Below are 21,295 nucleotides of genomic sequence, written 5' to 3' on the forward strand. Positions count from 1 at the left end.
CTTTCAAAGGTTTCTGAGGCTCTGTTAAATTTTTTTTTTCCAGTCTGTTTTCGCTTTGTTGTTCAGATTGGGTTATATTGATTATTTTTCTCAAGATTCACCAATATTTTGGGGGGCCCTCTCCATTCTTCTATTGAGCTCATCCATTAAGATTTTTGTTTCAACTATTGTATTTTCTGTTCTAAAATTTTCATTTGTTTTTATAATTGATGTCTTCTGTTTCTCTGCTTAAGGTTTCTATTTTTTCCATTTATTTTGTTTGCCTGTTGAAGGATTTTTACGATGGCTGCTTTAAGATCCTTATCAGATAATGCCAACATCTGTGTCATCCTTAGTGTTGGCATATATGGATTGTCCTTTTTCATTCAAGTTGAGCTTTGTCTGTTTATTAACATGATAAATGACTTCAGTTGTATCCAGGGTATTTGGGGTATTAAGAGAATCTGGGTCTTACTTAATTTGTCCATCTGCACTGACCCCCTTCTGACACCATTCTGGGGGGGAAGAAGGGAATGTTCCCTCGTTACCACCAGGTGAGGATAGAAGTCCAGTCTTCCTACTTGGCCTCTTCTGATTCTGCTCTAGCTGGCAGTGGGAGAGGTCCCACTAACACCTCAAACGGGTATTCATTACTGCTGCAGGTAATGAAAGTCCTGGCCTCTCACTCAGGTGTGTGTGTGTGTGTGTGTGGTGTGTGTGTGTGGTGTGTATGTGTCTGTGTGTGTCTGTGTGTGTGTGTCTGTGTGGTGTATGTGTGTGTGTCTGTGTGTGTGGTGTGTGGTGTGTGTGTGTGTGTGGTGTCTGTGTGTGTCTCTGTGTGTGTGTGTGTGTGTCTCTGTGTGTGTCTGTGTGTGTGTGTGTGTGGTGTGTGTGTGTGTGTGTGTGTGTGGTGTCTGTGTGTGTGGTGTGTGTGTGTGTCTGTGTGTGTGTGTGGGGGTGTGTGTCTGTGTGTCTGTGTGTGTCTTTGTGTCTGTGTCCTTGTTACAGTTAGGCGGGGGTGGACGTCTAGGCTCCCTTCATGGCCTTTGCCTGTAGGGCAGAGATGGGACCTTTTTTTTCATAGTCTTTGACTAAAATAGAACAGTTATTGTAGAACATCTTTTCTGTCTTGCTAGGCCATCCTTGGACTTAGGCTAGACAGAGTGAGACTTTCTTGGGGCATTTTTGTGCCCTCCTGTTGGTGTTTCCAAGATGCTGGCTTCTCTGATGCCAGTCTGGAATGTAAGAAGCAAAAAGAAAACTCAGGGCACTCACTGTTATGTAATCCTTGGGTGCCAAGATCTCTTCTGGCTGCTGCCTTCTTCCTGCTGTATAGAGTTTTCTGTACGCTTAATATATAATGTGCAGGGTTTTCATTGCACTTGGTGTGAAGGATAGGGAGAAATGTGTCTACTCTGTTTTGGTCTGTAATTGGAAATCCTGATCTTGAACCTGAGAAAAGTCATTTAGGATATTGTCATCTGAAGACTTGTAGTATGAGATTTCACTTTTATGATTGAATTGACCAACCCTGTCAAGTTTAGAGTTCCACATTCATGTTCTGATTTATCTTAATCATTATGAAACATTTTCCTCTGGCAGTTTTCTTCTCTTTGCCATGATGAGTATAAGAAGGAAAAATCCTAAATTTTCATTTGTATTCATTAAGATTACAAAAGCCTGCAAAGTTAGGGTCTCCAGGCAAGTGGCCTATTTACGTCAATTGGAGAATAAAGTGCTTGGTAATTTGAAACAGACGACAGAGAAGGATCTCGTGGAGTGGATGGGGGAGCATAAATATGTGAAAGAAGAAGTGAGAGGTGTGAAGCTTGTGGTTGAAAATGAAAAGTCTGAAAAGACACAGAGAAGAAGAATTTGAAAAGAGTTTTACAGAAGAATAGGAAGGGGAAAAGGTGGAAAATGAGGAAAAGAGGAAAGTGAGGAGATGGAAGAAAGAATCATGAAGTTGGTCATAAAAGGAGTAGTCATGTCCAGCTAGCACGTTCATTAGTAGAGCTAGTCCACTGGGTAGAATTGATTAATTACCAGTATTATTCTTTTTAAGTAAAGATGATTCTAATGAACAAAATGCTCTGTCTTGAAAGATTCTTTGTAGAAAAATATATACCGTTATATATTTCACTAAGTCGTGTCTGACTCTGAATTCTCCAGGCCAGAATACTGTTGTGGGTAGCCTGTCCCTTCTCCAGAGGATCTTCCTGACCCAGGAATCAAATCAGGGTCTCCTACATTGCAGGTGGATTTTTTACCAACTGAGCTATCAGGGAAACCCCTATATTTTAGAATACAATTTTTTTTTTCCTTTTGGGAGCAAAGTGACACCTTTATGGAAAATGTCTGCCAATAAGTTTAAGTTCTTAAGGAAAATAGTTAATAATCATCTGGTGATTTTTACTCTGAGTTCCTTAGGGCTTATTGAATTTGACAAAATCAGGTTGCATAAAATCATTTATATTTTTTAGAAGTAAAGAACTGTTGTTATGGTTAAGTACCTTTATCCTAGGTTATGCAAAGTATTAATTTTCTTCTCATTTCAAAATGATAATGGACTTTGGGACTTGATAGTAAAATTCCTAAAAAGAGATTACCCTGTCTTCAAGGGAAATCAAGGGAAGTGATTGCAACTATTTAGATGAAGATAATATTTCTAAGAAAGTGTGGGTTATAGGTATATGCAACATCATTTTATATCTTAAAGTTTTGTGCTTTACAAGGTCAGTGGATAGATTTTTACCTGTTAAACCTCTACTTGGAAGTTTGTTTTGTTTTGAATGACATCGTTAATAATTATATTACTTTAGGGGACAGCTGACAAATAGTGATCATGTTCCAGAAGACTCTTCAGCCGTAGCATATCTGTTATTCACTACTTAGGGTCCTGTTGTGTAAGCATAGTGAAAACATCGTGTAAGGGAACAAATTGAATTATATTCTTTGTTTTAATATAAATAAAATATATGATTCTATATATCTGTGAGCCCCATTTTCCCTTTTGAGTTTAGAAGGGTACAAGTTCTCTTCACAGTTCATGTTTATATCATGGGTTCTGACTGAAAGACTCCAGAAGTAGGCAGTGATCTTGTTCATTCCTGTAACTCTTAAAAGAGACCTTGGAAATAGGTGTTGGCTGAATGTTTCAAAATCCTTTCTGTCCCCAAGTGTAACTTCAGAATTTTTTTTTAGAACGGTGTATTTATTTAGCTGCGTCAGTCTTGGTTGCAGTGCATGGGGTCCTCGGTGCAGCCCGTGGGCTCCTTAAGCTGTGGTGCTCAGGCTCTCTAGCTGCGGTGCATGGGGTTAGTTGCTCCCTGTCATGGGGCATCTTAGTTCCCTGACCAGGGATCAAACCTGCGTCCCCTGCGTTGCAAGGCGAATGCTTAACCCCTGGACCACCAGGGAAGTCCCTGAATTGAGGATTATGGACCTAAAATTTTGGATGAACCCCTCTTCTCCTCGGAGCTCTTAATATCTCATCTCTTGAGAGATGAGAGAAGAGATCTTGGGACTCAAGGAATTACATAACAGTGAGTGCCCCGAGTTTTCTTTTTGCTTCTTACATGAGGAGAGAAGGGAGTAGGGGGCAGAACAGCATTAATTTGCAGGCTGCTGGAGTCTAGACCTACGTTGAGGACAGTATTGGGTCCCTCAGTGCTACTCACCCAGGGGCTCAGCATCAGCTTGGAGCTTGTTAGAAATTCTCAGGCCCTGTGTCAGACTGGAGAAGGAAATAGCAACCCACTCCAGTATTCTTGCCTGGAAAATCTCATGGACCGAGGAGCCTGGCGGGCTCCAGTTCATAGCATCACGAAGGGTCAGACACACCTGAGCATACACATGTCAGACCTACTGAATCAGAATCTATGGAGGGTGGGGCCCGAATCTTATGTTTGACAGGCTCTTTCTGGTGGTTCTGATGCACAAAAAGGTTAGAGAAGCAGTGAGATACCACACCTTGTTTGTGGTTTTTAGCTATCCGTTCTCCTTAAAACATCTTCAGATTCTGTTCTTCTAGCCTGTTTCATTCGGTCTCCTGCCTTTGACTTTTCTAGGCTTTAGTCCCGTAAACTATCTTCTGAATCCAGTTATTTCATTTTTTTCTCTAAGAGATCTGTTCATGGGAAAGTATCCATAATTTCATATAGGCCTTCTCCTTTCTGTTTAAAAATGGTTGTATAAGAATGATGAATGTGGAATAAAATGTTGTCAAAAGCAGTGACTTCCTGAAGTGTGCAGCTTGTTAAATTTTAGAATCTGTTACAGGGAGTTTTTATATATTTAAGAAAAATTTTTTCTGTATGAAATAGTTCAGTGTAGTACCAAAGAACAGAGGGATGGATCAGATGGTTTGTCAACCTTCTTTCCAGTGCCAGAATTTTATTATTTAATAAATACTAAAATTAAAACATTTAAAAGTATGTTTAATTTTTGATAATTTTAATTTCAACATAAAAAGCCAGTTTTTAAATGTTAGCTCATAGAATTAAGTAGTACCACCCAACATCTTGCTGATAACGATGAAAAAAAGTTTTCTGTTTGACTTTTATGTACTACATATTGGGTATTAGTTATTAGTGAGTGCTTCTTTGTGTTTTCACCTGTACTATCTATAGATTTTTAAATTGTTGAGTCTGAAGCTATTATTGTTGAACCGTATGAAATTACCATTTTTTTTTGGTCAAAAATGTTCAAACACCAGCAGTTTCATATGGTTCAGCTAGTAATTCTTTGAAAACCTAAAGGTACTCTTTTCATTGGAGAACTGACTTGATTACTGATTTGAAGAAATGAAAGTGATTTCTTTAGAAATTTTGTATGTTTCAGATTCTTAGGTTCACGGAATGTGATTTATACTTTTAATGTCTAATGTGGGTATGTGCTTTTCTACAATTAAGAAAAAAGAAGCTAGATTCAGTCTTCAATGAAAACAAGCCAGTGACCCAAACCAGGGACTTTCAGTAAGGTTGTGTAAAAGTTCCCTCATGGCTTCCTGCCCGTTTCTCCCATAGAAACAGATCGACATGATTCAAAGAAATACAGAAATAAACATTTTGTCAGTAATATTGAAAACAGGACATCGTCAAACACATATCACTAATTTGATGGAGTTTTTTCTCTATTATGATAGAGTTTGAACTTTTTCTGAGAGCTGGTAAGCCACTCTCCCCAAGAGAGTAAGGTGGTACTATGGAAAATACGCATGGAGAAAATTCTGGAAGTCACTAGTAATCCTGTGTTCGGGTGGACAGTGGAGGATACGCTGGGAGGGATGGTTGTAGGAAAACCATGTGTAACTGTTCCCTGATTACAAGAGTCAGTGGTGTCCCTTGGAATTCCAAGCAGGACTAGCTGAGAGCTTTACTGCACAAAGTCTTGACTTGCTCTGATGTCATGGAGAGCACACTTTTTAAAGTTTATTTTATTAGAGTGTAGTTGATTTACAGTATTGTGTTGGTTTCAGGTGTACAGCAAACTGATTTAGTTATATATATATACATGCCTGTTTAGTATTCTTTTTCATTATGGTTTATCACAGGATATTGAATAGAAGTCCCTCTGCCCTACAGTAGGACTTTATTGTTTATCCGTTCTCTATAATAGTTTGTACTGGCTAATCCCAAACTCCCAAGAGAGAACACTTTTATTGTGAAAGGGTGGAGTTAGAAGCAAAGAACAGATGGGAACGAGAGGGAGATGACCCATTTTGAACACTTTGATAGCTATCTATATGTTGTGGATAAGAGTAGCCGTAGTGTCTGAATCTGAAAGAAAATGTGTGTGACTCTCAACCCAAAACATCTTTTCAAAAGCATGGCCACTTCACCTCAAAGTGGGGGAGGCAGATTGGAATTTGGAGTGAGGGTCTTTCCTCTGCTGGTACTGGCTGGTCTCGCTGCTTGGTGAGGCTGGCCTCTGGGAAGGTAGTTTCCAGAAGTACCAAGACATGCATGTAGGGCAGAGAGTGGCCTCAGGTCCACGTCCCTCCTACCGCAGAAGAGCTGCTGAAAGACCAAACCTGTATGCCATCCCGTCCTCCTGCTTACTTTTAAAAAACGTCTTATTTTTTAAAAAGTTTCAACTAAGATGGAGTTATAACTTTTCTGTGCGTTTTACGTATTGTGAACATGTTGCCTCTTATTGTTTTATCCGTCTGTAGAAACTCGTTTCTTTTCAGAACCAGGTGAAAGTACATTACAGAAATCATGCCTTTTTACTCCTGAATAATTGGATTTCCTAAGAACAGGGAATTCTCTCACTTTGCTACAGTCAGGTGTCAAGTTTTAAAAATTTATGCACCATGTTACATACTCTGTAGTCTTCTTTTTTAAAAAAAATCTTTGCGCCACACCATGATGCACGTGGTATCTGAGTTCCCTGACATGGGATGGAGCCTGCATCCCCTGCATTGGAAGGTGAAGTCTTAGTCACTGGACTGCTGGGAAGTCCCGGTAGTCTCTCTCCTATTAGTTTGTCCCAAGAGTGTTCTGTATAGCATTTATTTTTATTTTTTCCTGTTCCAGATCCCATCCAGGACTGTCGTTTGTATTTAGTTGTATCTTACAGTGTTTGTCTTTCTTTGTCTTGCATCCATGTTTGATTCTCACTCAAATCTGTTATTGCTTGGACAGTTGCAAAGGGGTGATTTTCTAACAGTCATCCGTTTTTCATAATTTAGAAGCTGGCATTCCATTGTAAGAAACACTTTTCTGTCATCTGTTGATTGTTATTTATTAAAATGGACTCACAGATTCATACTTTATTTAGTAAGTTAAAAGTCACTGAGTTCAGTTCAGTCACTCAGTTGTGTCCAACTCTGCGACCCCATGAATTGCAGCACGCCAGGCCTCCCCGTCCATCACCAACTCCCGGAGTTCACTCAAACTCAGGTCCATCGAGTCAGTGATGCCATCTAGCCATCTCATCCTTGGTCGTCCCCTTCTCCTCCTGCCCCCAATCCCTCCCAGCATCAGGGTCTTTTCCAACGAGTCAACTCTTCACATCAGGTGGCCAGAGTACTGGAGTTTCAGCTTTAGCATCATTCCTTCCAAAGAACACCCAGGACTGATCTCCTTTGTTCTGATACTTAAATTGCCCTGAATTTGGCCAGTGAGAGCCCCTCAGGGAGCTTCCTGTGTCCTTTTGACATATCCTGTCTTGTTTTTTAAGTTGAAGTATATTCTTTTTTTCTTTATTTGGCCATGCTGCAGAGCATGTGAGATCTTAGTTCCCCAACCAAGGATCAAACCCCTTGTGTTAAAAGTGCAGAGTCTTAACCACTGGACCACCAGGGAATTCCTTTGGCCTGCTTTTCTTTTTTAAATAACATTTTCTTACTTGACCCAAGTGTGCGCCAAGTTTATCTTAAAGTTATTTCTTCAAAGGGTTCTAATCCTTTATTAGTGGCAGGTGTCTAGAAGCCACTCTCTTGGCACCTTGTAGGTGGTAAGAGGTAAAGAGGGAAGAACTCACAGGATAGTTCACTCGAGCTAATTTTGGACACAGTCTGCTTGGTGTGGTCAGCCTTGGTCCCCACTGTCTGCACCTGGCAGTCAATGTGGTTTTCCTTTCTAGAGCCATATAGGGCATTCTGATCTCAGAGTATAAGTTCGCTGGTACTGCTTCTAGATTTTTTGGACCTTTTAAAAACATTCTTCTACATGAAGTTTAGAATGACATGTCAAAAGTGAAGTTCCAAATTCTTTTGCTATTTTGAAAGGCGTTGCATTTATTATTTAGCTTAGGGTAGGGCTTATCTTTTTTTATTTTTTTGCGAGATTAGGTTTTCCCACTTAGCATTAATAACTGAGTTAATTTTTTTTCTTCCATTACAGACTCTAGGAAAAGGCTTATAGATTTTTTTCAATTTAATTTTTTAGGCATATCGTTTTTTATCATATAACCCTTGAGTGCCTCTTACAGTATAATTGTTAATAGTTTTGTGTTTGTGAGTAGTATTTGTATAACATTTCTTTTGTTGTGAATGTACATGTATGGAAAAGTACCTAGACCGTGAATGTATCATAATGAATTTTATATAACCACTAGCCAGGCCAATGACTAGAACCTTGTTGGCACCTTGAGACTCCCCGTATACCCTTTCCTAATCACAACTCCTGCCTCCTTCCTTCCCTCCTGCAGCTAGCAGATTAAGGAAACTAAAGCTGTTTACACTGTTCAATACAAGGAAACATGACAGTGAAGCAGGAAGACCTTATTTGCCACAAAATTCTTACGTGATATTTACTGTGCGGTCCTTTATGTAAGGGGCAAGGAATAAGGCAATTGACTGTTTTTAAGACTAGCTTTACAAAACAGGAAGATTTCTATTCCTTAATTCTCTTTCTCATTGAGTCCATCCTTAAGTAAAACTGAGATTACAATATGAATTAAAAGTACTCTTTCCAAGATTTGTTTCATTTAGATGTCAAATTAGTAGTAGCCTTAGATTATCTAGCTTGATAGAGATACCAAACCGTTCTGGTTTAATGAGGTTGTGGAAATTGCTTTACCAGCCTCCGCTCCCTTTCAGCATGGCTGATCAAGATAAATGCATGGTTTCTTTTCTGCGATCTCTTAGATTTTGGTGTCCAGTTCTGTCCTGGGGCCTCTATACATGGTGTACTTCGTATATAAGCTGTCTTGTTCTGTTATTTCAGTGTTTACATTTACCCCCTTGTATTTCCCAGAGTAGGCTTTTCTGATGTGCGATTGTCTCAAATTCAAGTAATTGACTTTAAAAAAAAATTGTATTTATGTTTTTGGCTACGCCTCTTAGTTGCCACATGTGGGATCTAGTTCCCTGACCAGGGATCAAACCCAGGCCCCCTGCATTAGGAGAGCAGAGTCTTAGCCACTGGGTCACCAGGGAAGTCCCTGAAATAATGGACTGTTGGCGTCTTACATCTACCTGAGTGATTTGTTAGGCATTAGGAATTTGACGCCAGTCTGGCCTGCGGAAATTTTTGCTGAATAGAAAGTACAGAAGAAACAGCCTATGGATGTGGATGGTTATGCTATAAATGTTATATTCATTATATTATTAGATATATTATCATCAGTTTCAGTGATTCATCTCTACTTTCTTACAAATAGGGTCTTTATGGTCGTCTGTACCTTTTAAGAAATGATGTTGGTATCATGCGTGAAGTGTTAGTTCCAAAAATGTTGTCTTTTTCTCCCTATCTTCAACTTTCCAAAGTGCTAATTAGAAAGTACTCACATTCTTACAGATATTGATAGCACTGTGTTACTGGTGGCTTTGTCACTACTTTGTTAGCTCAGACTCTTTTTTATTTTCAGTTCTGTCTCAGTGAATTCAAAAATGAGTATCTGTTTCTGAAAAGTGCAGCTTTAAAATTTCTGCTGTTACAGTTCAGTTTTGATTATAATGGTGTTTTTATTTTTTATTTTTTTTTAAGAAATGCACTAATAACGTCTAGTTTTGTTTTTAGAAAAAGTGATTGCTTATCAACGAGAATTTCTTGCCCTGAAAGAGCGTCTCCGAATAGCTGAACATAGAATCTCTCAGCGCTCTTCTGAACTCAGTGCCATTGTACAGCAATTCAAGCGTGTGGAAGCAGAAACAAACAGAAGTAAGGATACAGTGAATAAGTTTTCAGGTACAGGCACTGTTTTTGTTTTATGGAAAGATTATATTTTCAAAGAGTTATGTGAACTATTCTCTTTGAAAGCTGTCTACAGTTGCTTATCAGCCAGCATTTGTTAACCTCTGCAGAGAGAAAAATCACCATGCAAAACTCTTTCTGTTGTTGCTAATTATAAAACAATTCTATTAATTGCTAAATTTGATTTAAAGAGAATAATATTGTTAAATTTCAGTTATATATGTTTTATTAACAATAGTGAAGAAACAGCATCTTTTTAAAAACATACAGTATGAGGCTAAAATTTAACTCGGTGTTTATGATCCTTTCTGTTGTGACTTGTATGGACTTCAGATGAACTCTGGGGAATCTTTGAGCTATTTGAAGCAATTAGTGCTCTTAAATATGACTTACAAGAAATAAAAAAGACATAGTTTTACAATAGGTACTTGGAATTCATGAAAGTTAAATTCCTAAAAGGGAAATTACTGAACAATAGGATAAAATGTTTTCGGGGTTTTTATGCTGTTCTCAATAGCTGAAACATTTATTATATTATCACCACAATTTAATATATTATATAATCTGCTGATTTAATTTGAAGGTGAATATTGTCTTGTGATTTGTAGTTGTTGCTTTAGCATAAGATTAAACTTGAATTTCATGTATGATAGTCCTTTTGCATTTCTTCTGTGAATTTTTAGTTCTGAATTTTTGGAATATTTTAATGGAGTTTTCATATTGTCCTATATGAAATTATTGTCGAGGCTACCAGTCCTTACTGCTTACTTTCTTATGTCAAAAGTTAAGTTCTAGTTCAGTGGAATTTTAAAACAATATTCCTTATCCTATCAAGGTTTTATTCTTATATTATATTAAATGGTTCATTGGTTCCTCTCATAAAAACTGAAAAATGATTTTAAAGTTATGAACAGTACCAAAGATTCTCAACTTCTGTTGTTTAAATTATTGTACTTGAATTAAAAGAAAAATCTTCCATGTGAAATTTTGGGCAAATGTAGTAGCATAAAAAAGTGGAAGCTACTGGTGGTGGTTGTATTTATTATTATTACATTTTATGAATGGGTCACTTGTTTAAAGTCTGTCTCCCTGGGCTTGAGTTCTGACATATTACAAAGATGAGGAGTCCATGTTCCACCTTCTCATAGTGCCTTAACTCACATTTCTAGCTTTATCTAGACTATTCTCAACATCATGACTCTGTGAGACTCTGGTTGCAAGTGCCATGGAAATCTAACTCACCACAGCATGAGAGAAAAATTTAGGAAAGAAAATTCTTTTAGTTTTCATGTATTTTTACTGCTGTCGTGGTAGCACCCATAACATCTAAAAGTAAGGTATTCCCATGGAATGATTATACTTCTGTGTTTCAGATGATACCCTAAAGATATTAAAGGAGTTAACAAGCAAAAAGTCTCTTCAAGTGCCAAGTATTTATTATCATTTGCCTCATTTATTGCAAAATGAAGGAAGCCTTCAACCTGCCGTACAGATTGGAAATGGACGGACAGGAGGTATGTTTATTTCGTTTCCTACTGTAGTTGCGTTGCTGGTCAGAACTGTGTCTTGGAGGGTTATGTGGTATTAACTTTACTGAGGCTTTCAACGGCTAAGTCAAATATCTCTTTGTAAATGTCACATTGCACTTGAAAATACGCAGGTTATTTTCAAATATCTTTTGATACTGATTTCTAACATTAATCCACAGTGATAAGAACACACTCTGTATGATTTCAGTGCCTTTAGACCATAAAATTGTTTTTATCCCTGGATATATTCCAGTGTCTCCTAGTTTATAGTCTATGGGAACTTGAATTTGTATCCTACTATTGTGTGAAAATTGTATAAATCTTAATTATGTTCAGTTGGTTCATGGTGCTTTTCAGGTCTACTATATCCTTCTACATTTCTGTCTCTTCATTCTGTTAATTTTTGAGAGTTTGATATTGCAACTCCAACTAAAATCTTAATTTATCTACTTAAAAAATAATTTAAAAATAAGAGGAAAAGGGAAAAATGCACATTAGTACTCTTAGTTGAATAGTCTCCATTTAAATAGTTAAAAGCAAATTAAGTATTTGTATATTATATAAATAAAATTAATTTATACCAGCATCCTTGTGCAAAAGAGCCATTTGTGAATCTTGTAGCGTTCAATATGCTTACTAATAAAACTTTAATAAAAGTTTTAGTTTATTAAAAAAAAATCACCATCTGGGTAAGATGCCATAGCCATTTCATTCATTTGTTGTTTTAGACTATTTATTTATTAATAAGAATCAAATCAAAAGAAAGCAGAAGTATTTTTAAAGTTATTTAAGACCTCTGAGATCTCTTATAGGTTCTTTTATAGTCAGTTCTTCTTGTTTCATGAATGTGACATTCTCTCTCTGTTTTGAAGTTGCTGTTTCTATCCCATTTGTTAAAGATTTTTTCATCATAAATATAATAAAATCTTAGTCAACCAGCCTCTCAGTAGTTAACATTCTTATTAAGCTGAAACTGTTTTCTAAAGATAGAAAAAGCAGACAACTTGGGGGAAAACAACCAAGAAAACCTGCAGATTTTCTTTAAAAATTTTTCTTCCTATATCTTTAGGCAATGGTTAATATTTTTAAAGTAATATAATCCTTTAGTTATGTTAGGAAAGCTATTAACCTTCTACTTAGAAACATTCTCCTAGAAAAGTAATTTTATATGTAATTTCTGGGGTTTTGTGGAGCCCTAAAACCTATCTAGGCACTGTACATGAAGAACTTCAGTTTATTTATTTATTTAAATTATTTTTTTGTGAACTCCCCAGTGAGCCTTTTTTTTTTTTAATTTTTAAATTTTTTGGCCATACCACTTGGCGTATGGGACTGAACCTCCTCCCCATGCGTTGAAAGCACAAAGTCTTAACCACTAGACTGCCAGAGAAGACCCCAGGGGCTTCAGTTGTTCCAGATCAAAGAAAACTGCTTTTTGCTTACAATTCTGTTCTTCCGAGGTTAGGCTGATTAAGGATCACTACTCAACCAGCGCATCCTTCTCAGAGTAAAGGGGGAGAAGATGGTCAGGGCAGCTACTGACCTCCTCAGGAAAGGAATTCTCACATCCACCCATCCTCCCGCAGATTGAGATCTGCAATAAACAGGCGCAGCGAGCACAGATGGGTCAAAGGCCCTCTTATATAACTAGGGTTCCCAGATAGTTAAGAAAACCAACATCATGAATGACTTAATGACTCACAGAGCAAGCAGACTGTAATATTAAGACATATTTTCAGAGGGATTAGAGGTGACAGCTCATAAAGGGACTATTTATAAAAGCATTGGTTAGACATCTTTGTGTTTTTATTTTGACATTTGTATTTTTAAGTTTCCATATTGTAAGGATAGTTATAGCTGAAGATCAAATTAGTGATCAGAAAGATGGAGCTGGCTGTGGAGTTCTTCTGGAATGCAACAGAAAGGATACAAAGAATTCAGACAAACATTCTGACATTTATCTAATAGGAATATGAGAAAGAGAACAAAGAGAGTGAGGGGGAGAAATAATCAAATAAATAGTAGAAGAAAATTTCTTTGATTGAAGAAACACACGCATCTTCAGATGAAGGACTCACTGCTGGGCAAGGAGGTTGAAAAAGACCCTCCCCAGGTTACCTATCAGAATGGCATTACTGATTGGTAGAGGACAGTGGGTAATTCTTTAAATATTTACTGAAGTTAAAAGGGAAAATGGGGAGACTCCTCTCGCGGTCCAGTGGCTCAGACTCTGTGCTCCTAGTGCAGGCAGTCTGGGTTAGAGCCCACATGCCTCAACTAAGGGTTAGCATGCCACAGCGAAAGGTTGGGGCAAACGCAGGCTGCAACCAAGACCCAGAGCAGCCAAAAAAAAAAAAATCCATGCACTTGTATGAGTTTTGGTACACAAAATCAGATGTGATTCCTAGTCTTGTGATCCTCATTCTGCTAAAGGAAGAATGCTTTAGTCAAATAATCAATTATATGAACAGTTGTATAGTCTAACAGTGTTAATGATGTGAAGGATGATTTGAGAATGAATAGAAAGAGTATTAATTAAAGAGTTTAGTCTTGAAAACTACATTTGGCCTGAGATCAGAGGAATAGGTGGTTTACTGGTAAAGATGGGTGAGTTAGTTTCCTGTTGCCGTGGAGCACCTTACCACAAGCTTGGTGACTTGAGACCACACAAATTTATCATCTTATAGTCCGGGAGGTCAGAAGTCCTAAAATCAGTGTGTCGACAGGAGTGTGTTTCCTTTGGAAGCTCTGGAGGAAAGTCCTTTTCTTTGCCTTTTCCAGCTTCTAGAGACACCTACGTTTTTTAGTGTGTGGGCCCTTTTATCTTCAGAGCATAGCATCTTCAGATTTCCCCCGGATCTGACCCTTTAGCTTCATTGCCACACCTTAGAGCAGCACAGATCGTTGGGATATGCCAGTACCTAAGCTAAAAACTGTTCGTTAGGGTTTTCACAGTTTTCTTGGCAGCTCGGTCGTGTAGTCTTTTCCCACAGATCTAACTGGTAGTTCTGTGAGTAAAGGAAACCACACAGTTGCTCTACGATGCGTTTCCAATGAGTCATTTAGTTTTTAACAAAGATAAACTGAGTAATTGAAGAAATGCCAAATTAAGGTTGTTCTTGATTTTTAAAGGAAGTAGGTACTTGATTGAAAACTTGCTGGAAAATTGAAGAAAACTAATACAACTGTTGATATCTCTGTCAGTTTATAAACTCCATGAGGCAGTGGCCTTAGCTATCTTATGACTGTGTTTTATTTTATTTTTTTAGACGTTTTATTTTGTATTTCAGTTCAGTTCAGTCGCTTAGTCATGTCCGACTCTGTGACCCCATGGACTGCAGCAGGCCAGGCCTCTCTGTCCATCACCAACTGCCGGAGTTTACGCAAACTCATGTCCATTGAGTCAGTGATGCTATCCAACCATCTCATCTTCTGTCATCCCCTTCTCAACCGACCTTCAATCTTTCCCAGCATCAGGGTCTTTTCAGATGAGTCAGCTCTTCTCATCAGATGGCCAAAGTATTGGAGTTTCCGCTTCAACAACAGTCCTTCCAGTGACCACCCAGAACTGATGTTTAGGATGGACTGGTTGGATCTCCTTGCAGTCCAAGGGACTCTCAAGAGTCTTCTCCAACACCATAGTTTAACAGCATCAATTCTTCGGCACTCAGCTTTCTTTATAGTCCAACTCTCACATCCATACATGGCTACTGGAAAAATCATAGCCTTGACTAGATGGACCTTTGTTGGCAAAGTAATGTCTCTGCTCTTTAATATACTGTCTAGGTTGGTCATAGCTTTTCTTCCAAGGAGCAAGCATCTTTTAATTTCATGGGGGCAATCACCATCTGCAGTGATTTTGGAGCCCAAAAAGATAAAGTCTGACACTGTTTTCACTGTTTCTCCATCTGTTTGCCATGAAGTGATGGGACCGAATGCCATGATCTTTGTTTACTGAATGTTGAGCTTTAAGCCAGCTTTTTCACTCTCCTCTTTCACTTTCATCAAGAGGCTCTTTAGTTCCTCTTCACTTTCTGCCATAAGGGTGGTGTCATCTGCATATCTGAGATTATTGATATTTCTCCCGGCAATCTTGATTCCAGCTTGTGCTTCCTCCAGCCCAGCGTTTCTCATGATGTACTCTGCATAGAAGTTAAATAAGCAGGGTGACAATATACAGCCTTGATGTACTCCTTTTCTTATTTGGAACCAGTCTGTTTTTCCATGTCCAGTTCTAACTGTTGCTTCCTGACCTGCAAACAGGTTTCTCAAGAGGCAGGTCAGATGGTCTGGTAGTCCCATCTCTTTCAGAACTTTCCACAGTTTGTTGTGATCCACACAGTCAAAGGCTTTGGCATAGTCAATAAAGCAGAAATAGACATTTTGCTGACACTCTCTTGCTTTTTCCATGATCCAGCGGATGTTGGCAGTTTGATCTCTGGTTCCTCTGCCTTTTCTGAAACCAGCTTGAACAGCTGGAAGTTCACGGTTCACATATTGTTTAGCCTGGCTTGGAGAATTTTGAGCGTTACTTTACTAGCATGTGAGATGAGTGCAATTGTGTGGTAGTTTGAGCATTCTTTGGCACTGCCTTTCTTAGGGATTGGAATGAAAACCGATCTTTTCCAGTCCTGTGGCCACTGCTGAGTTTCCTAGATTTGCTGGCATATTGAGTGCAGCACTTTCACAGCATCATATTTCAGGATTTGAAAGAGCTCAACTGGAATTCCATCACCTCCACTAGCTTTGTTCGTAGTAATGCTTCCTAATGCCCACTTAACTTCACAATCCGGGATGTCTGGCTCTAGGTGACTGATCACACCATCGTGATTATCTTGGTCATGAAGGTCTTTTTTGTACAGTTCTCCTGTGTATTCTTGCCACCTCTTCTTAATATCTTCTGCTTCTGTTAGGTCCCTACCATTTCTGTCCTTTATTGAGCCCATCTTTGCATGAAATGTTCCCTTGGTATCTCTAATTTTCTTGAAGAGATCTCTAGTCTTTCCCATTCTGTTGTTTGCCTCTATTTCTTTGCATTGATTGGTGAGGAAGGCTTTCTTATCTCTCCTTGATAGTCTTTGGAACTCTGCATTCCAGTGGGTATATCTTGTCTTTTCTCCTTTGCTTTTCTTTTCTCTTCTCTTCTTTTCACATCTATTTGTAAGGCCTCCTCAGACAGCCATATTGCTTTTTTTGCGTTTCTTTTTGTTGGGGATGGTTTTGCTCCCTGTCTCCTGTACAATGTCATGAACCTCCATCCATAGGTCATCAGGCACTCTGTCTGTCAGATCTAGTCCCTTAAATCTATTTCTCACTTGCACTGTATAATCATAAGGGATTTGATTTAGGTCATACCTGAATGGTCTAGTGGTTTTCCCTACTTTCTTCAATTTCAGTCTGAATTTGGCAATAAGGAGTTCATGATCTGAGCCACAGTCAGCTCCCAGGCTTGTTTTTGCTGACTGTATAGAGCTTCTCCATCTTTGGCTGCAAAGAATATAATCAATCTGATTTTGGTGTTGACCATCCGGTGATGTTCATGTGTAGAGTCTTCTCTTGTGTTGTTGGAAGAGGATGTTTCCTATGACCACTGTGTTCTATTGGCAAAACTCTATTAACCTTTGCCCTGCTTCATTCTGTATTCCAAGGCCAAATTTGCCTGTTACTCCAGGTATCTCTTGACTTCCTACTTTTGCATTCCAGTCCCCTATAATGAAAAGGACATCTTTTTTGGGTGTTAGTTCTAGAAGGTCTTGTAGGCCTTCATAGAATCATTCAACTTCAGCTTCTTCAGCATTAGTGTTTGGGGCATAGACTTGGATTACTGTGGTATTGAGTGTGTTGCCTTGGAGATGAACAGAGATCATTCTGTCGTTTTTGAGATTGCATCCAGGTACTGCATTTTGTGATGGCTACTCCGAGTGCTCCTGTGATGGCTACTCCATTTCTTCTAAGGGGTTCTTGCCCGCAGTAGTAGGTATACTGGTCAGTGTTATGTGGCAGCCTGGATGGGAGGGGATTTGGGGGGGAAATGGATACATATGTCTGTATCGCTGAGTCCCTTAGCTGTTCACTTGAAACTATCACAACATTGTTAATTGGCTATACCAAAATACTGTTCATGGGGTTCTCAAGGCAAGAATACTGAAGTAGTTAAATTCACCCATTCCAGTGCATTTTAAGTTGCTGATTCCTATAATGCTGACATTCACCCTTGCCATCCCCTGTTTGACCACTTCCAATTTGCCTTGATGCGCATACCTGACATTCCAGGTTCCTGTGCAGCATTGCTCTTCACAGCATCAGACCCTGCTTCCACACCAGCCACGTCCACAGCTGGGTGGTGTTTTTGCTTTGGCTCCGTCTTTGGCTCAGCCTTGTTTAACTCAATGAAACTATGAGCCATGCCGTGTAGGGCCACCCAAGGCGGATGGGTGATGGTGGAGAGTTCTGAGAAAACGTGGTCCACTGGAGAAGGGAATGGCAAACCACTTGAGCATTCTTGCCTTGAGAACTCATGAACAGTGTTTTGTATTTGAGTATAGCCAGTTAACAATGTTGTGATAGTTTCAGGGGGACAGCAAAGGGACTCGGCAATACAGACATATGTATCCATTTTCCCCCAAACTCGCCTCCCATCCAGTCTGCCACATAACACTGAGCAGAGTTCCCTGTACTATACAGTAGGCCCTTGTTGCTTATCCATTTTAAATATCACAGTGTGCACATGTCCATCCCAAACTCCCTCTCTCTCCTTCCCATCCTTCTCCCCAGCAACCAAGAGTTGTTTCTCTGAGAGTTTCTTTCTATGTTGTAAGTGTGGTTTTCGATTGCCTGGTACATTACGGATGTGTTGCGGATGCACAGTTCATACTTGAATGGGAAATACTGGACAGCGAATCAGTGGAACAGAGTGCCTAGTCCAGCCCTTGGGCTCTATTTCTGTTTGGCTACTCGATTCACCTTGCTCCTTACGTCAGGATGACGTGTGTGCTTAGTTGCTTCTGACTCCATGTGACTCCATGGACTCTAGCCCACCAGGCTCCTCTTGTTCATGGGATTCTCCAGGCAAGAATACTGGAGTGGGTAGCCATTCCCTTCTCCAGGAGATCTTTCCATCCCAGGGATTGAAACCAAGTCTCCTGAGTCACAGGAGGGTTCTTTACCGTCTGAACCATGAGGGAAGCCCCCACTAGAAGGATGATATGGCCTTATTGTTCGTGTTCCTGACGTTTTTCTTCCAAACTCTGACCCCTTAGAATACTTTCATTTTTACCTTATAAACCGTAGGAGAAGAATTGTAGCAAACAGGACAGGCTGGGTTATGTGGTGGTAACTAACAACTCCCCAAATTTAATTAATTGAAGGTTTATTTATTTCTGCTCAAAGTACATGTTCATTACTTTTAGCAGGCGATTCATGCATCACTGACCACTCAGGATCCAGACTGATGGAGCAGTTGCCGTGTTAAATGTTACTGGCTGCTCTGTTGAGCAGAAAAGATTTCACACTACAGTTCCAGGTACCCAGGACCTGAGTTACACATGGTGGTGACTCATTGTTACTAGTCATGTCCTCTCCCCCCAAGTTCCCCAGCCACTCAGCTGGTGCTAGTGGTGAAGAACCCTCCTGCCAATGCAAGAGACGTAAGAGGCATGGGTTGGATCCTTGGGTTGGGAAGAGCCCCTGGAGGAGGGTATGATACTCCAGTATTCTTGCCTGGAGAATCCCATGGACAGAGGAGCCTGGTGGGCTACAGTCCATGGGGTCACAAAGAGTCGGACAGGACTGAAGCGACTTAGCACACAGCATGCACAAAGAGGACCTTACCACATGTCCAGAAGGCAGGACAGAGCTGTCCTTTTTTTAATGGCATTTTGTGAATTACCACTGGCATGGATACTCTTAATTCTGTAGATTTAGCTGAAATTAGTACTTCCTGTTTAGTGCTTTTGGAGACCTTGAGTGCCTTGGTTTAAACTAAAGAATATCTATTTCAGGTCCGAAACAGTCTAGTGGGGAAAAATGGCTTCTTCTTTAAACATGCCATCTAAACTTTTGTGTCTGTTCTCCACAAAGTTTGGTAACCTTTTAAAATTGCAAATGGATACTGTCACTTCCCCACTTACCACCTTACAATGGCTTTCCCTTGCACAAAACTAAAACTAAATTTAAGGTTATATGTGATCTGATCCTGAACTGATTCCTCTGAATCTAATCTCATTCTGCTTTGGATACTTTCTATTCTTGCTCTTGCATGACTAGCTTAAGACCACTCTCTCTTCAGCACCCAGCTGTTTCCTCATCTTCTTCATCTTCTTTCTCTCATCGTTAATTACCAGCTCAGTTGATATTAGAGAGTCTGTTTGTGACTGTACTGTCTGTAGAGGTACCTTTCCTTCCCCTGTCCTCTGCACATTCTTTTTAACATTACCATGTTTTAAGATTATTGTTGTTATTATTGAGGTGCTAAGTCATGTCCGACTCTTTGTGACCCCGTGGACTGAAGCACAACAGGCTCCTCTGTTCTCCACTATCTCCTGGTATTTGCTTAGATTCCTGTCCATTGAGTTGGTGATGCTGTCTAACCATCTCATCCTCTGCTGCCCCCTTCTCCTTTTGCCTTCATTCTTTCTCAGGAAAAGGGTCTTTTCCAATGAATTGGCTCTTCACATCAAGATTATTAAAAATTATTTGTCTTTTTCCATCCTCTAGAATGTGTTCAATAAGAAAGGTCCCTTGAAGGCAAGGACCTTATCTATGTTGTTCACTCTTATATCCCTAACACCTAGAATAATGCCTTGCATTTAATGTGTTCAGTATGTGTGTTCAAAACAAATATAGCACATCCTTTTTTGAGTCCTTGAAAACTCTTCAGCCCAGAATGAGAGAAGGGATTATGATATTCACACTTGGGGGTTTCCCTTAAGCTATTTGGACCTTAGTATTTTGAACTGCACAATCCTGGTAGTAAAATCATGGATCCGTAATCTTTAAGCCTCCTTCTAGCTTTAGAAGTCTATGACCTCTAAGTATTGGGTTGGCCAAAAAGTTCATTTGGGTTATGGAAAAAGCTGATATTTTGTAGCATAGTATCTCCAATAAATTGTTACATTATTAAAACTTCATTTAAAATTTTGCAAGCTACTTCTCCACTGATATATAACACTTAGGATACTAAGACTTTGAAAGATGTTATTTTTAAAAACATTGTGAAATACTGCAATATATGTGTTCCTAAATATTACTGTGCTATGCAGAATTGTGTCATAAAATGCTAAAAATGGGGTTAGGATCACAATACTCAAAAACACTCAGTTGCACATGAAGAAAAGATAAGCTAATAAAAGCAGTGGCACATGTTCAATGAAGAAGTGCACACACACTCCAAGAAATAGATATTCCATCAATACCTTGTGAAACAGACTTGAGGTTTGCTTGTTAAAGTGGGCTTCGGAGGGACTGCAGCTTGGAAGGTTTTTGTGAAGTGGTGCAAAGTGGGTGGACTGAAATCTGGTGGAAAGTTGTAGCACCAGAAATAGACGGGTGTGGTTCTCAGCGTGCAGTGAAGTGAGACAGCTGTGCATTATTTTTACCCGGCTTGGTTCACTCTTCTGAACTCAGTCCAAATGGGTACAGTTTTCTGTGCTCACCTAGTAAGTGTTTTTCCCAGGGGAAAATTGCGTACAAGCCAACATAAAATCCACATCACGCTCAAATTGTTCTCTAGTGTATTCATCATGTCGGAAGAATGCTTCAAAACAAGCATTATGGTAGACCGGACTGTAATTTTAAGACTTAAAGTTGCACAAATAGTACGCAGTTTCCGCATTACCTCACTTGGTTTCTGTAAATATTCACACCTTATGTAGCTGTCGTATAATAACCAGGAAATTAGCATTAATGCTGTTAACCTTGGCTCTTACTCAGATTCCGTCATTTTATTACTGTTGTTGCTATTATTCTGTTCCAGGATCTAACTCAGGATCCCGTATTTCATGTACTTGTCAGGTCCCCTTAGTCTTCTCCAGTCAAGGACAGTTCCTCATCCTTTCTTTCCTGGTCTTGGTGGAGTATCCCGAGTTTGTATCTGTCTGACATTTCTTCATGGTTAGATTGAGGTTATGAATTTGGAAAAAAGCC

General features: G+C 39.3%; 1 protein-coding gene across 2 annotated transcripts in view; it reads left to right on the forward strand.

The window, feature by feature from the left end:
• Positions 1-21,295, forward strand: part of MGAT4A (alpha-1,3-mannosyl-glycoprotein 4-beta-N-acetylglucosaminyltransferase A) — a 118,401-nt gene that overhangs the window by 44,588 nt on the left and 52,518 nt on the right. For both annotated transcript variants that reach the window (XM_068989020.1, XM_068989027.1), the window contains 2 exons: positions 9,450-9,617; positions 10,997-11,137. In XM_068989020.1, the coding sequence (XP_068845121.1) occupies positions 9,450-9,617; positions 10,997-11,137 (309 nt within the window). The remainder of the gene's footprint in view (positions 1-9,449; positions 9,618-10,996; positions 11,138-21,295) is intronic.

Source organism: Capricornis sumatraensis, chromosome 1 (assembly GCF_032405125.1).
Source record: "Capricornis sumatraensis isolate serow.1 chromosome 1, serow.2, whole genome shotgun sequence".
NCBI classification, from domain to species: Eukaryota; Metazoa; Chordata; class Mammalia; order Artiodactyla; family Bovidae; genus Capricornis; species Capricornis sumatraensis.